At 57.4% G+C, this 14,438-nt stretch overlaps 1 protein-coding gene across 7 annotated transcripts; it reads right to left on the reverse strand.

Moving 5' to 3' along the window:
• Positions 1-737: 737 nt before the first annotated feature.
• DPF1 (double PHD fingers 1) lies at positions 738-13,737 on the reverse strand. Of its 7 annotated transcripts, none has more exons than XM_082367397.1 (12): positions 13,585-13,737; positions 7,883-8,043; positions 7,701-7,808; positions 6,164-6,291; positions 5,799-5,888; positions 5,326-5,404; positions 4,999-5,130; positions 4,050-4,100; positions 3,840-3,959; positions 2,626-2,738; positions 1,995-2,106; positions 738-1,859 (listed from the first exon to the last, which is right to left on the reverse strand). In XM_082367397.1, the coding sequence occupies exons 1-12, from the start codon at positions 13,725-13,727 to the stop codon at positions 1,789-1,791; spliced, it is 1,308 nt and encodes a 435-aa protein (XP_082223523.1). In that variant the 5' UTR covers positions 13,728-13,737; the 3' UTR covers positions 738-1,788. The 7 variants fall into 7 exon arrangements, with proteins under 7 accessions (XP_082223523.1, XP_082223517.1, XP_082223518.1 ...); XM_082367391.1 differs by having other exon boundaries at positions 1,995-2,076; positions 13,585-13,732; XM_082367392.1 differs by lacking the exon at positions 13,585-13,737 and adding an exon at positions 9,470-12,489.
• Between the last annotated feature and the right edge of the window lie 701 nt (positions 13,738-14,438).

Below are 14,438 nucleotides of genomic sequence, written 5' to 3' on the forward strand. Positions count from 1 at the left end.
CCCATGTGTCTGCTGTTTTTTATTACTATTATTGCCTCTCTCCCACTAAATCATCTCTTCTGTCCTCTTCCGCCATAATTCCTCTGGCCTTCTTCATCTACATCTCTCTCCAGGTCTACGTCTTCCCTCTCCTGCTCTTTTTCTCATTCTCTATAAATGTGTGACTCCTATCTGTCTCTCTCCTGACTGTTCTTGTGTCCTGGTTCTCACTCCTCACCTCACCTCACCCAAATCTGTCTTCCTCCTAATGTCCCTGGATCTATATCCCATTGCCCATTCCCCTCTGTTCTTTGCCCCACATCGGGATAGGGAGCTCCAGGTGATGTCTGGGTGTAGGATGAGGTGCCCCTGGCACCCCTGATCCCTACCACAGCCCCAAGGGGAGGGGCCCGCCCCCAGTCTTCATCTTTCCATCCCTTCCCTTCCCCCAGTCCCCAGCTTCCCGCCTCCCTCCTCACTGCTTCCCCGTTGCAGCTGCAGCAGTCCGTTGCCAGGGCAACCACAGCTGGCTGGGTGGGAGCCCCCTCCACCCCATCCCCCCCCTTCTCCTTTCCAGCGAGGCAGGGAGGAGCTGGGACAAAGCCAGAGAAAGGCGGGGTGCAGAGGGGAGCTGGAGGGAGATGGACGTAGGGCCAGCTCCAGCTGTTAACCTCGGTTGCTTCTCCCCCAGTGAGGCCCCATCTCCCCTTCTTGGTGACGCCCCAAACCAGCCTGGAGAACGAGGCAGACGACGTGGGCAGAGGGGTCAGGCCCAGTTTAATACACGGAACAAGTTAATTCACAGCAGAGGCAGGCAATAAAGGAGACTCGTTTACAAGGGGGGACACGCCTGGATTGGGGGAGACCCCCCCAAACCCACCACCTCCCCCACTTGCAGTCTCAATTTCCCTTTTTTTTTTAAACCCGAACAACAAACACACACAACCACAAGAAACAACCACGCCCCCTTGCGACCCGAAAATGGCCAGCGAGGGTGGCAGGGGGCAGCCCGGCCTGGCCGGTAGGGAATCGGGGCGGGGGGAGGAGGAAAATCTAGTCCGTTGCAGAGTCTGTGCTTCTCATTCCAGCAGGCGCTGGGCAGGGGCCCGCCTTGCCAAGGCAGGCACGGAGTGGGCTCGGGGCGGGGCTCTCAGGGAGGGAGCAGGAACGGAGTTCAAAACCGTGGTTCACATCATGCAGTATCCACAGTGGGCACCAAGAGAGGGCAGGGGGTGGACACCACACCCACCTGCCCTGGGCACAAGGGGGGAATGGTGCCCACCTTGGGTGGGGAGGTGGGAGAGCTGCAACTCCAGGGACTGGGGGGGAGGAGCCGCCAGGCAGGAAACTGGCGGAGACTGGTGCCCAGTAGATGCGCTCAGCAGTGCCCCCTCCACCCAGCCAGACCTTATAGGACTCTTTGTTATATATTAATTTCTTTTTTTTTTTTAACTTTTTGACTTTTTCTTTAGAAAAAGGCTTTGTCCGTGCCCCCAGCTGGCATCCACCACCCCTCGTGCCCGCCCAGAGGCGGGGTATGGCTTTGAGAGGAGCAGAAGCCCCTGGTGCCCATTTGCGAAGGGGTGAGGAAGGAGGGAGGAAGGGAGAGGACCCTGCTGGGCCCACCAACCCACAGGGCAAACATTCCACTTGCACAGAGGGGAGGGGGTGGCCCAGCCCCCTCTCAGGCTCCCCCCGCCCCCCGGCCCCTTCCACTGTGGGGCATTAAGGATGGGGAGAGACTGGAGGAGCTCCAAGAGGCAGGTAGGCAAGCATCACCCCAGAGGTCCAGGTGAGCCAGAGCCAGGCCTAGGTGAGGGTGATGTAGGCAGAGGCCTTCTCTTTCAGGTGCCGAAGACAGAGGTGACAACTCCAGCTCCCTGTGGCGAGGCCGGAGGACAGGGAGTTAGGCCCAGGTCTGGTCAAGGCTGCCCCGACCCCCTCCCACCCAGCGGACAGCAGGAAGACCACCGTCCAACACCGCACCCCCGTGTCGGGCCCTCCTCTTCTCTCACCTTCCGGGGGCTCCGCCATGGGGGGACTCAGGCAGTACATGTGGTAACCCCGATCGCAGTCGTCACAAAACAGCAGCTGGTCCTGGGAGGTGAGACCCGCCCAGCTGGCACCCTGGGGGCACGGGCACCAGAAACCGGGGTGGGGGGCGGGGGCAGGGCCCAGGTCAAAGGGGCTGGAGGAGGTGGTCCCTTGCAAGACAAAGGGCTCTGAGAAGGTCATCTTTGCAAAACCCTGCTGGGCGACGAGCAAAACACCCCTGAGGACTGTCAGTTTGCAGTTTGTAGTTTAGGTTTTATAGGATTCTATGGAACACTTAAAATGACACGGAGATGGTCTGGAAGCCATGGACGTGGGTTCAGGTCCCAGCCGTACCATTTTCCTGGCTGGGTGACCTTGGGCAAGTCTAGTCCCCTCTCTGAGCTCGGTTTCTTCTCTGTGAAGTGGGAACAAGATCACCTACCTCAGGGCAGTTGGAAGGAGTCAGAGTGAAGAGTATTAAGTGCCGGGCTCAATTAATGGACACTAACGATAGTCATAATACAGGTTACTGGTGTTCACCAGGGAGGGGGCTCCAGGGAAAGGAGGCCGCCTGGGGGCATGTCCCGGGGAAGGGGGCGCGTGGGCACTCACGTCGTTCTCCGAGGTGCCACACAGGCTGCAGGACTTGCACTCGATGCACTGCCAGCGGTAGGTCCGCACAGCTGCCGTCATGTTCACCGTGAACTGTAAACACGAGGGGTGTCCTGGGGGCCAAGGGGCAGGGATGCGGTTAGGCGTCATCGTGCCCCTGGTGGCTGCTGACCCCAGGGGAAGCAATGGCTCAGCCCCCATCCCTAGCTCACAAGGCCCACAGCCCGACCCCACCCAGCCCACGGTGCCCAGAGCCTGTCCCGCAGGCAACGCTGCCCTGGCCACCAGTCTCCTACCCAGCCACCATGGCAACCACACTCTGCTCCCCAGGACACCATGGCAACCGCATTCCATTACCCCCGGTGCTGTGGCAACCACTTTCTACCACCCACAGCACCGGGCAGCCACGTCCTGTTAACCACCGTGCTGAGGCAGCCACATGCCATTACCCACAGCAGAATGGCCAGCCGGTTCCATTAACCGCAGTACGTGGCAACCACAGTCTCCCAGCCACAATGCCATGGCAACTGCCTTCCACAGAGGGGTACCCACACCCTGGTTCCCTGCAACCCAAGCCCATTACACACGATGCCCCAGCAACCACACTGTTACCAACGTGACTGTGCAGGGTGCTAACCCACTGGTCAACCCACCACCCCAGCACAGATGTGCAGCCACTACCCCAGGCCACAACAACCACCTTCCACTACACCCAATCGCCATGACAACCATATTTCACTACCCATAATACCATGACAACCACAATTCATTAGCCACCGTGCTGAGGCAACCACCGTCTATTACCCACAAGTCCACCTTGGGAAACCACAGTCTATTAACCACAACTCCATGGCAATGGCAAGTGCCCTCTGTGATCCACAGCACCCAGGCAGTGGCAATCCATTACTCGCTATCACAGCCCACTTCCCACGATGTTTTGGCAACCATCTTTCACTGTTCCCCACGCCAGATAAGCACATGCCGGTACCCACAATGCCATGACAACCACATCCCATTGTTCCCAGAGCCTCCCTGACCCCACTCAGTTTCCCACAATCCTCAGCAGTTGAGTCGGCTGTTTATCCTCAGTGCCCCTGGGATGTTCTGCATCCCCCCCCACCAGTCCTCTCACTCCTCTGCCTTCTCTCCTCCAGATCTGGACTCCTGGAGTCCTCTCCACCGCAGCCCCCAGAAACCTCAGGTGGGGGCATCACCTGATCGCCCACAGTCGGCACAGGAGATGAGGTCCTCGGGACACCCCGTCTTCTTGGAGCCACCCAGGCAGAAGTCACAGTAGCCATTGGGGATGACAGTGCCATCAGGCGCCTTCTTGGCTGAAAGAGAGCAGGCAAGGGTTGGCATGGGCAGGCAGGGACTCAGTCAAAGGCTGCTGCAGAAGCAGGGGCAGAGGGAGGCGTCCCTACCTGTGTGTTTCCTCTGTGCCTCAGGGACCCAGGCCAATTCTTTGTAAAACTCTGGGGATGGGGGGACAGAAAGAGGGGCTCTCACCATAGGCAAGGCTCCACCCTGCCCCCAGCCTCAGCCCCAGGGGTGGACCCCTTCTCCAGGCATGGAGGAGGTGGGGAGAGGGAGCAGCTACCCCAAGCTGTGGCCAGTAGCAAAAGAGAGTTGGGGGAGCCCAAATAATTCTCATCAGGACCCCCCCAACTCTTTGAGGACAACTGATACGTCGTCTTTATTAGGTAAAAACTTGGCAGATGCAGCTTTAGGAAGAGCCCCCTGCTTCCCCGCCCATACACACTTCTACCAGATAGCGCCACCCCCAACTAAGCCCCGACTAAATAAAAATTAGGTGGACACCACTGGCTGAGATCTGGTATGGAAACAGACATTCAGAAGGAAAATTCTGAACACAGAGGTGCCTCGGTGTGTGGTGGGGATGGGATGAAGAGACTGCCCTCTCCCGCCGAGGGGTGGGTGGAAAGATGGTTTTTCCACTGGCAGAGCCTCCCCCCAAGCCTTCCCCCATCCCTCAGCTGTCAGGGTTGGCACCGGATTGGCATGGGCGGTTGCCAAGGGTTCCCAGGCCACGGACCCTGCCCCTCGGCCAAAGCTTAGCAGAGAAGGGAGAAAGGGAGGCAGGGAGGGAGGGGAGTCATCTATCACCCCCCCTCCCCAAGCTCTAATTGAAACAATAAATCAGACCCAGAAATATTACGCCCGGCCAGGAGCGAGGGAGAGATGGTTGGTTGCCATGGCAACCTCAGAGCCAGCATCCCCCATGGTTGGTGGGGGAGGGGACCGCTGAGCTGGAGATTTTCCAGAAATGTCTAATGTGCCCCCTCCCTCCCAGACTCCTTAGCCCCCACTCCCAGGGCCCCTCACCACCCCACGCCCTGCCCGCCTGCTCACGTTTATGGTTGTTTTTCCGGTGGAAGGGCAGGGCGTGGCGTTCGGCGTTCTCCTCCCCCTCCTCCTCAGCCAGGTGGGTGTGGGTGTAGTGGTAGCTGAGCCCTGGCCGGTTCTTATACCGTTTCCCACAGACTGGAGAGTGAGCAGGAAGGGCCGGTCAGCCCTCCCAGCCCGCCTCTGCCCTGGCCTCCAGGATCACACCTCCACCCTCTGCCAGAGGCCTGAGCATCCCCCAACCAGGGTCCAGAACAGAAGGGAGGGGGCCAGGAGGGGAGAGGTCTCTGGGCCCCACTCTCTCTCTCTTCCCCCCTCTTCAGAAAGACTCACTATCACAGACATACGGCTTGTCTCGGTCCTCCAGGGAAGCGGTGTCCTGGCGTTTCCGGAGACCCCCGATGCCATATGCCTAGGGGAAAAGTCATGAGTGAGGGGCCAAGAAAGGGAGGGAACTAAAAGAATTTTCATCATTTGGGCCTGAAAGCCAAATCACAGCTCTGCCACTTCCTAGCTGTGGGCCTTGAGTAACTCCCTTGATCTCTCCAAGGTTCAGTTTCCTCATCCGTGACACAGGTATGAAGCTAGTTCTAACCCACTGTACAATCTCTGTTTTGCAAATGGTTTAATAGACCCAAGCCTCAACTTCCTCATCTGTAAAATAGGTATAAAAATCCCCTATCCCTTCAGGCTGCTCTGGGGATTAAATGAGGTCAGACTGGGGCAGGGTCTGAACATTGTACATACTCAATAAATGGGATCTGCATTGAGCGGAGGAGTGATGGAGAGAAACTTTGGAGTGATACCTTTCCTTTGGCCCTGTTCTTCCTCCTGGGAATGTCATCCTCCAAGTCTTCCACTTCAAGATCATGTGGAAACTCCAGCAGCTGCTGTTTCTGGGCACCAGGAGAAGGGAGATTGGGGTTAAGAAAATGAGGTATTGTTCTGCTTTGTGGGTGGGGCGGCTCTGGGCGGACTGGAGACTGGGGGTGTCAGGGCAAGTCAGGAGGTCTTCCAAAAAGAGATGACGTGTGGAAGAATAGAGACTTAGGATGCCCAAAGGCCCTAGGGAGCCAGGGGAGATTTCAGAGCAGGAACAGGATGGGCCGGGGCAGGAGACAGGGGTGAGAGGGCAGCTGTGGCCCCTGGCGGGGGGGTGGGGGGATCCTACCTGGCAGTCCATAATGGTCTCCTCCTCCTTCAGCTCTATCTTCTTCTCCCCTGTCTCAGCACACAGTAGAGCCTCAAGGACCGGCCCTTCTGGGAGGCCGCCCTCCTTCTTCAATGGCGCCTCACAGTCTGGGGACAAGGGAGGAGGGTGTCAAGTGGAGAACGTGTCCCTGGAGGACTCCTCAAACTGCCCAGATTGGAGAATCATGCTCTTTGCTAGAGGGAAGAGGCTTTCCCACACTCAACCAGCAACAGACTCAAAGATTCAACCATACACCCTTCCAACAATACTTCCATACATCCTTTCCAAGGATGCCCAGACCCTGGGGAAGACACAGCCAGACCCTCAGAGCCACTTGGACACACTCAAGGGGAGACATGGCCAGACCCTCCTATATAACTACATACATACATGTAGGAGACCCCACCCAGACCCTCACACCTGGAGAGAACAGACGCTCAAACAGGACACACATGGACATACACAGGGGACATACATACAGGTCATCTGAGACAGCCAGACACACAAAGGAAGAGATACACCCAGACACTCAGATATACCCAGACACAAGGAGAAGACATATCCAGACCCTTGGGTATACTGGCACACCCAGCAACACTCCAAAAGAGAACATTAGACCACCAGATATACCCAGACCACATGCGGAAGACACAGCCAGACCCTACCACACACCTGAACATACTTAGGGGAGATAGACACACCTGGAGAGAGTCACTCAGGTGGATACACATACACACAGGAGAGAGAGACAGTCCCTCCAATACACCTGGACCCACACAGATCCTTGGATATGCCTGGACAGAGGAAGAGAGACAGCCAGTGACTCTAATAGTACTGGACACATTCAAGAGAAGTGATAAAACCAGACACTCAGAGCAGCACACACGTGCAGAAATACATCTAATATACCAGACAGACACTCAGGGAAGAGATTCTCCCAGACATTCCAAAGCATCTGGCGCTCAAAGGAAGAGAGAGCCGGACCCCCTTATACACCCACATCAGGAACTGCTGGACACTCTGATAGACCAGCCACACAAGTGGAAACAAACCTTCTAATACACTTGGACACACCTGAAGAAAGACACAGACACTGAGATATACACTCTATTACAAAGGGAAAGAGTTACAACCTGACACTGATACATCCAGACACACTCAGACATCCACAGGAAGCAATACAGTCAGATACTCTGATACATCCCAGCTCACAAGGGAAGAGATACAAAGACTGGATACACCTGGACACACATAACAGATACCACTCTGTCCTGAAATACGCCTGGGCCCAAGTAGGATAAGATACAGTCCAAAGCTCAGTCACTCAGGGAAAACTGGAGAATCTCCGGACGACACCCAGACACACAACGGCAGACACAGCCAGCCACTCAGACACTGGCTAGGAGGGAAATAAAGGCGAATGCTCAGAGGCACACCGGCATCACCACACACTTATCAGCGTGTGCTGTGGGCACCCATGGGGGCCACCGAAGGCACAGGACGGAGCTCCACCCACCAATCTTGTACTCGCAGGGCCGAAGTCTGGGGTCTTCCAGGATGTTGAGTCTCCGTTTCTTTCTCCAACAGCGGGCGGGGTACGTGTAGATCTGTCCCGGGGCCAAACCTGGAGTGAGAAGGGCGGTAAGAACGCGGCCGCGAAGCCACCGCCCCGCCCCACCCCCAACCTCCCAGCCGTACCCGGGCCGCGGTGGGTCTTCTCCATCCAGATGTAGCAGTTGTTCTGGGCCACGCCGGTCTGCGAGTCGAGGAACGGCAGGCGCAGGCTGCGCTCGGCGCACAGGCGTGCGTTGTAGCTGCGGCAGTGCTCGATGGCTTCTCGGTAGAAGTCCTCGCCTAGGCTGCAAGGGGCGGGTAGGCGGGCGGGCAGCTGTCAGCAAGGGCAGGCGCACCGGGTCGCCCGGCACCCCTCCCCCAGCCCGCCCGTGGGGAATGGGTGGGCCGACTCCTCCAACCTCACCTCTCCCCCGCTGTCGTCTCTCCTGGACCCAGGAGCCCCCAACCCGGGACTCAAGCAGGCCTTGAGCCAAGGAGTGGATACACACAGTATAGAAACAGATAAAAATACACCGGGACCCATCCATACAGGCACATATCCAAATACACAACACAAACAAATCGCACATAGTCACTCAGGATTCACACACAAAGAGAGACATATCCCAAGACTCACAAAGGAGAAACAGACACATCTCACATATGTGCTCACACAAACATCTACTGAAAAACACAAGTATCTCAAGTCCCATAGTGTAGAAGCAGACAGATCACACACATATACATGCACAAATATATATATCACATATCCAAAGACACACAACATAAACAATCACCCACACAAAGACACACAACATGCAAACAGATGACACACCACACACAGACACATCCACTTACTCATGCATCCAAAGACACACACAGATACACAAATGTTAAAAAAGAAAAAATGTTAAAAACAAACTACCCACATATGCACTTACACACATATCCAAAGACACAACACAAAAAAATCACACACACACACACACAATCCAGATACACTATACAAAGAAATCACACAGATTCACACAGGATACACACACACATTCACGAAGATACACAATATAGAAACCAACATCTAAAATACCACATACTCAAACACACAAAGATACACACATACACAACATAGAAACAGACAAATCCACCCATAGTCACAAAAATTTGCACATAAATACATGCATACCTACATATCCAAAGACACAGAACATAAATGATGCACAGTTTCAAAGGATATGTACACACACTCAAAGACCAAAATATCCAAAGACACCTAGTGTAGAATGTGAAAGAAATTAAATACATATCCACACACATATCCAAAAAAAAACCAGAACCCGAACAAGTGACACACACTCCACAACCCAAGACAAAGGTAGTGTGGGCTTCACTCAAGTTTACCAAGGCCTCCGGGCCCCCAGGCCATTTCACCCTCTCCCCAACCCCGGGGGTCGCAGGGCGGGACATGACCCCCTTTCCCGAAGAGGGCGCCAATAGGGCTCCGAGTTCCCCATACTCCGCGCTCCTCCAGGAGCAGCGCGTCGGACACGGTTCTTGCCAGAGACCCACATTCACACACATTCGCAACCCCGCGCAGCCCGGCCCACGGTGACAGCCCCCCAGACACCCCATCGGCCCCACCCCCAGCCGCCACACACACACACACACACACACACACACGCCCGCGCAGACCCGCTCGCGCGCCCTCCCCTGCCTCCCGCCGACCCGCAGCACCTCAGGGGGCCGGGGATGACCGTGGCCATCTTGCTCCCAGGGTCCTGCCCCCAGCAGGTCCCCGCCGGGCCGGTCCTCCCAGCGCTCGGGCGGGCGCTGAGGCCGCCCATCCATTCATTCCCGGGGGGCGGGAGCACCGGGACCACAGCCAATCAGGGTGGCGGGGTGGGCCCACCCGGGCCATGCCGGGAGTGGTAGTTCCCCGCCCGGGGCTGGCGGGACCCCGCAGAGAAGCGGGTCAGAGGTGGGGCCGGAGGCACGCACAGCCACTCACGCGCGCTCACTCATGCACACCTCTTGAGTCTCACACATGGGCCTACACTCACCCATGCACACCTGGACTCGCACACACCCACACGCGGCAGCTTACACACACATTCACACGTATACTCACAGCGTCCCACGCAGACTCACGCACACTCCCTCTCCCACACCTTCGCACAGACTCACATACATTTACACTCACACAAACACTTCAGTGCCAGGAGACTTAGAGACACCTTACAGGTGCCCACATGAACGTCCCACCAACGCGTGGCTCACTGACACCGCCCCCTCCCCCTAGTCCCTCCTAGCTCGGGAGAACCCTCTCCGGTCCCCCTCGGAGCTGTCTCTCTCACAGGGACCCCGCCCTACTCAACCCCTTCCCAGGCCTGACAGCAGCTGTGCTAGTTAGGAGATATAGCCACACCTCCTGGGTTCAAATCCTGGCTATGCCACTTGGTGGCCGTGTGACCTCGGGCAAATGACTTAACCTTTCTGGCCTCAGTTTCCTCATCTGTAAAATGCAGATGATGGCTCATTGGATTATTGTGAGGATTAAATGAGTAAGCATGGGTAAAGTGTTTTAAAAGTTACCTGGCAAGTAGTAGGTGTTCAATAAATTCATTCATTCCACAAAGAGGACCTGATATGTACTAAGATGTAAAATGGTGATAGCTAAACATTATTAGAAAGAATAATGCTGGGCACATAATAGATGCTTAATAAATATTTGTTGAATAGCAATATACCGAGTAGCCACCATGTGCCAGGCACAGTTCTTTAACAGAGATTAACTCACTTGATCCTCATCCTGACCCTGCGGGGTGATATTATCATTACACCCATTTTCCAGATGAGGAGGTGAAGTCACATGCCCTCAGCTCCTGGTGGCTGTTTGAAGGTGGGACTAAGAGAAGGATTCACTCACCCAGATGTCTGTACCCAATTGGTCACCTCCTTTCTCCCACTGTCACCCACACTGACTCTACCCTAAGGGATGCCCAGAGAGGGAGCTGACCTACCAAGTCACAACAATCACCAAGTCCCACGCACACACACCTGGCACACACCCCCCCACCCCATCCAAAGTTCGTGTTCAAGTTTGAGCCCTTGCATGGATGAAAACGCCCACCAATGTCCTTGTCCACCAGGGGGCTCTCCAGCAGACAGAAGAGGCATAAGAGCCTTCACCTCTTTTGTCACTTGACACCCCCACCTCACCCTGGTGAGAGAGAGCCCCTCAGGGTGTTCCACACTCATGGTCACTTCTGGACACACACACACACACACACCTCTAGTCTTAGACCCCTTCTACAGGCTCTTCCCCATCTCCCCCAGGTAAGGCCTTGACCTCCCCCTTCCCAAGCCCAAACAGCAGGGAGTGGATCTCTACTTCACATTTGGCCTAGAGCAGATGGCAAGGGGAGTAAGTCCTCACACTCACTCTGGCCTCCAGGTCCCTACAGTGGCCACCCCATATCTCAGCCACGGTAAGCCCTGCCCCGCTCCTCCCAACCGGCCAGCTCAGCTCAGAGTGCCCTTGCCACCTTCCTCTCTCACCTTCCACCACCCTCACAGATCTTCCAATATGCCCTTACACTTTCTCCCCACACCTCTAGCCTCAGACCCCCTGCTCACTTCTGCCCCACCCCAGAACCTTTGCATCAGTTTTGGTCAGCTTGGAGCCTGAGTGTAGAACACTCCATCACTTCCCTGGACGCCCTTGTCCACCAGCACAATTTGACCCACAGCTGACATTTGGAGAGGGGTCTCCCTTCCCTTCCTTACCCCTAGTCACCTTCAGAGACCCCTCTCCCACACTTGAGCTCCCCTGCCCAAACAATCCTCCTGTCCCCATCCCCCAGCGCCCTGTGTGGAAACTGGACCACAAATGAAATCAATATTGATACTACCAATAATAATCACTACATTCAGTCAGTGTCAGGCTCAGTACCAAGTGCTTTACAAACATCACAGCAGCACCATGAGGTAATAAGAGCTGTTATGATTCCCCAATTCACAGGTGGTAACACTGAGGCTTGGGGCCGGGGGGGAGGGCAGGGGTGGGCAGGAAATTAGTGCTCAAGATGGGGTTTGAATGATGCAGGCAGCCAGAACTGAGAGCTGCACCCTCCACCTCCCACTCCCAAGGGGATTTGACCCGCATTCTCTCAGGAGCCAGTCCCTGCCCTCACCCCTGCAGACCCCTAGGAAGATGAGAGCAAAGAAGGGTTCTGGCACTCCCACCTCCCAGCTTACTCTGGCCTTCAGGTCCCTGCAATGGCTACCCCATACCTCTTCCAAGAGGTCTGGGTCGGGGTCAGAGTGAGGATGTCTGGATACCTATAGATCCACCAACCTGCACAGGAACCCTGTCCCAGCCACTTTGAGGGTGTCCCTCATAGGGGAGACAAGTCTGTGTGGAAGACTTAGAGTGAGAGGGAAGCAGAAGTGTTGTCACCGTTACACACCATTTCACGCTGACCCCAGCCCCGTACACGCCCTCCAAGCCCTCTGCCCACCGCAAAGCCACACGTGTAGGCGCGTGCCTGTAAGGTCCGGCCCCCTCCTCTCCCAACTCCCCCCTCACCAGAAACCAGAAGCTACTGGGCGCCTTCGGTCCGGCCACCTGGCACAGCCTTTCTGGAGGGCGGGGGCGGGGGATGGGGGGAGCCCCCGGGGCCCTCTCCCCACCTCCACCCCCCAGCACAAGTTGCTCAAGGTCAAGGTGGCGGGTGCCAGGGGTTGGGGGAAGGGTGGGGGAGGTCGCCCAGACCCCTTTGTGCGGCGCCGCGGGCGTTCGCCCTCCGCCTCCTCCCCACCATGCCGGGGAGGAGGGGGAGGGGAGTGCCGCGCACGCCAACCCGGGAGGGAGAGCGGGAGCGGCCGCGCGCCTGTCACTCCCAGCCCGCTGTCACCGCCTGGGGAAGGGGGGTGGGGAGCGCTGGGACCCAGGAGTTCGGGATCCCGAGGGGGGAGCGAGAGAGATGGAAAGAGAGGGAAGAAGAGAGGTGGAGAGAGCGAGGGATGTCTAGGAGAGGTGAGGGCTGGAAGAGAGCTAGCTTTGAACCCAGGCGTCCAGGATCCCAGCCACTGGGCCCGGGAGGACGCTAACACTCGGAGGAGGGACGCGGACAGGGAGAAAGGGAGGGAATCCCCGGAGGCTGAGGGCGCTCCCAGCACCCTCTCCCGAGGCATCTAGTCCCCAAGGGGATGAGAGATGCTCTCGTTAGATGTGTACGGGAGGAGAGAGGGAGGGATCCCACGGTCTAAGCTGAACGGGGCGTCGGGGCTTTAGGTCCTGAAGACCCGGGAAGGAAAACAGCAGGGATCTAATCGGGGACCCCCGACGTCTCAGCTCCCACCCTGCGGCCGCGCGGACCGAGGTCCCCGAGATAGAGGGGGGAAAAGAGAGAAAGATGCTTTGATGAGGGAAAAGGGTGGTGGAGACCCCGGAGACTGAGGTCTGCACTTAGGCGTACGTACTCCCAGCCCCAGGCAGGGGCAGGCCCGGCGCCCCCAGAGACTCGGAGGAGGAGAGAGGGAGGAGGAGGAGAGGGAAGCCCCTACCCCCACTCTGGGTGGGGAAACGGCCTCCGCCACCCCCCAGCTCGCGCCACATTCCTTCACTGACAGCGACAAAGAAGAGGCGCCCCCGCGACCCCCGAGGGGCTCCCGCCCCCAGCCCCAGGGGGCGACAGGGGGTGGCGGGCCCCCCCAGGAGAGGGGGGGCAAGCTGGGGGCCCACATTCAACTGCCATCCGCCCACTGCGTCCCCCTCCCCAGCGAGGGCGGGGGAAGGGTTCGGGTAGGGGGCGGGATGGAGGGACGTGGACGGCGGGGACACTCACGACTTGAGCGGGTTCTGAATGGCGGTGGCCATGGCCCGCTCGGCTGGACCGCCTCCGGCCCGGGGCGCCGCTGCCGCCGCGCGCGGGCCCAGCCCGGCCTGCGCCGCCCGCTCTGCCGCCCAGCGCGCTACGATTTCATTCATTCTTGGGGCTGCGGCGCGAGCGGAGCGGGGCGGGCAGGGGGCGGGGCTCGGCCAATCCCCTCACCTCCCGGCGCACGACGGGACGTGGAGTCTAGGGGCGCTCGGCGGCGCCCGAGGGCGCCCCTGTCCGGACTACACGTCCCAGGGGGCGTCGGGAGGACCGCACGCCCATTGGCTACTGGGGATACAGGGCGGGGCTGGGATCGCCCCAAAGCATCCTTTCCCCTCCCTGGGGGTGCTCCATCCCCAGCTCGGGCTCTCCATCCTCCAGGCACCGCGGGCGCGCAGGAGAAGGTGGTCCCTGGCTTCTGGGTCTCCCCTGGGTATGTGGATGACCCCAGGGTCTGTCGTGTATTCTTGCCTTTGCCTACTTGTCTGGGTGTCTCTTCTGTGTAAGCCAGTCTGTAAACAAGCACAGGGGTTAATCAATGCCTTTGTTCATTTATTAAGTGCCTGCTATGTGCCAGGCACTCTTCTAGACACTAGGGATACAGCGTGACAAACAGGCAAAGTTGCTGCCCTCAAGGAGCTGACCTTTTAGTGGAGGAAAAAAGATGATAAACAAACAAATAAACTGATCATTTTAGAGAGTGATAAGCATTATAAAGAAAGTGGCTGCTCTGAGGAGGTGACATTTGAGCTGAGACCTGAGAAGCTGCTACCATGCAATGGGAGGGGAAGGAGGAAAAGCTTGGCAAGTTCAAAGATCAG

Source organism: Balaenoptera borealis (assembly GCF_965194805.1).
Source record: "Balaenoptera borealis genome assembly, chromosome: 19".
Classification (NCBI taxonomy): Eukaryota; Metazoa; Chordata; class Mammalia; order Artiodactyla; family Balaenopteridae; genus Balaenoptera; species Balaenoptera borealis.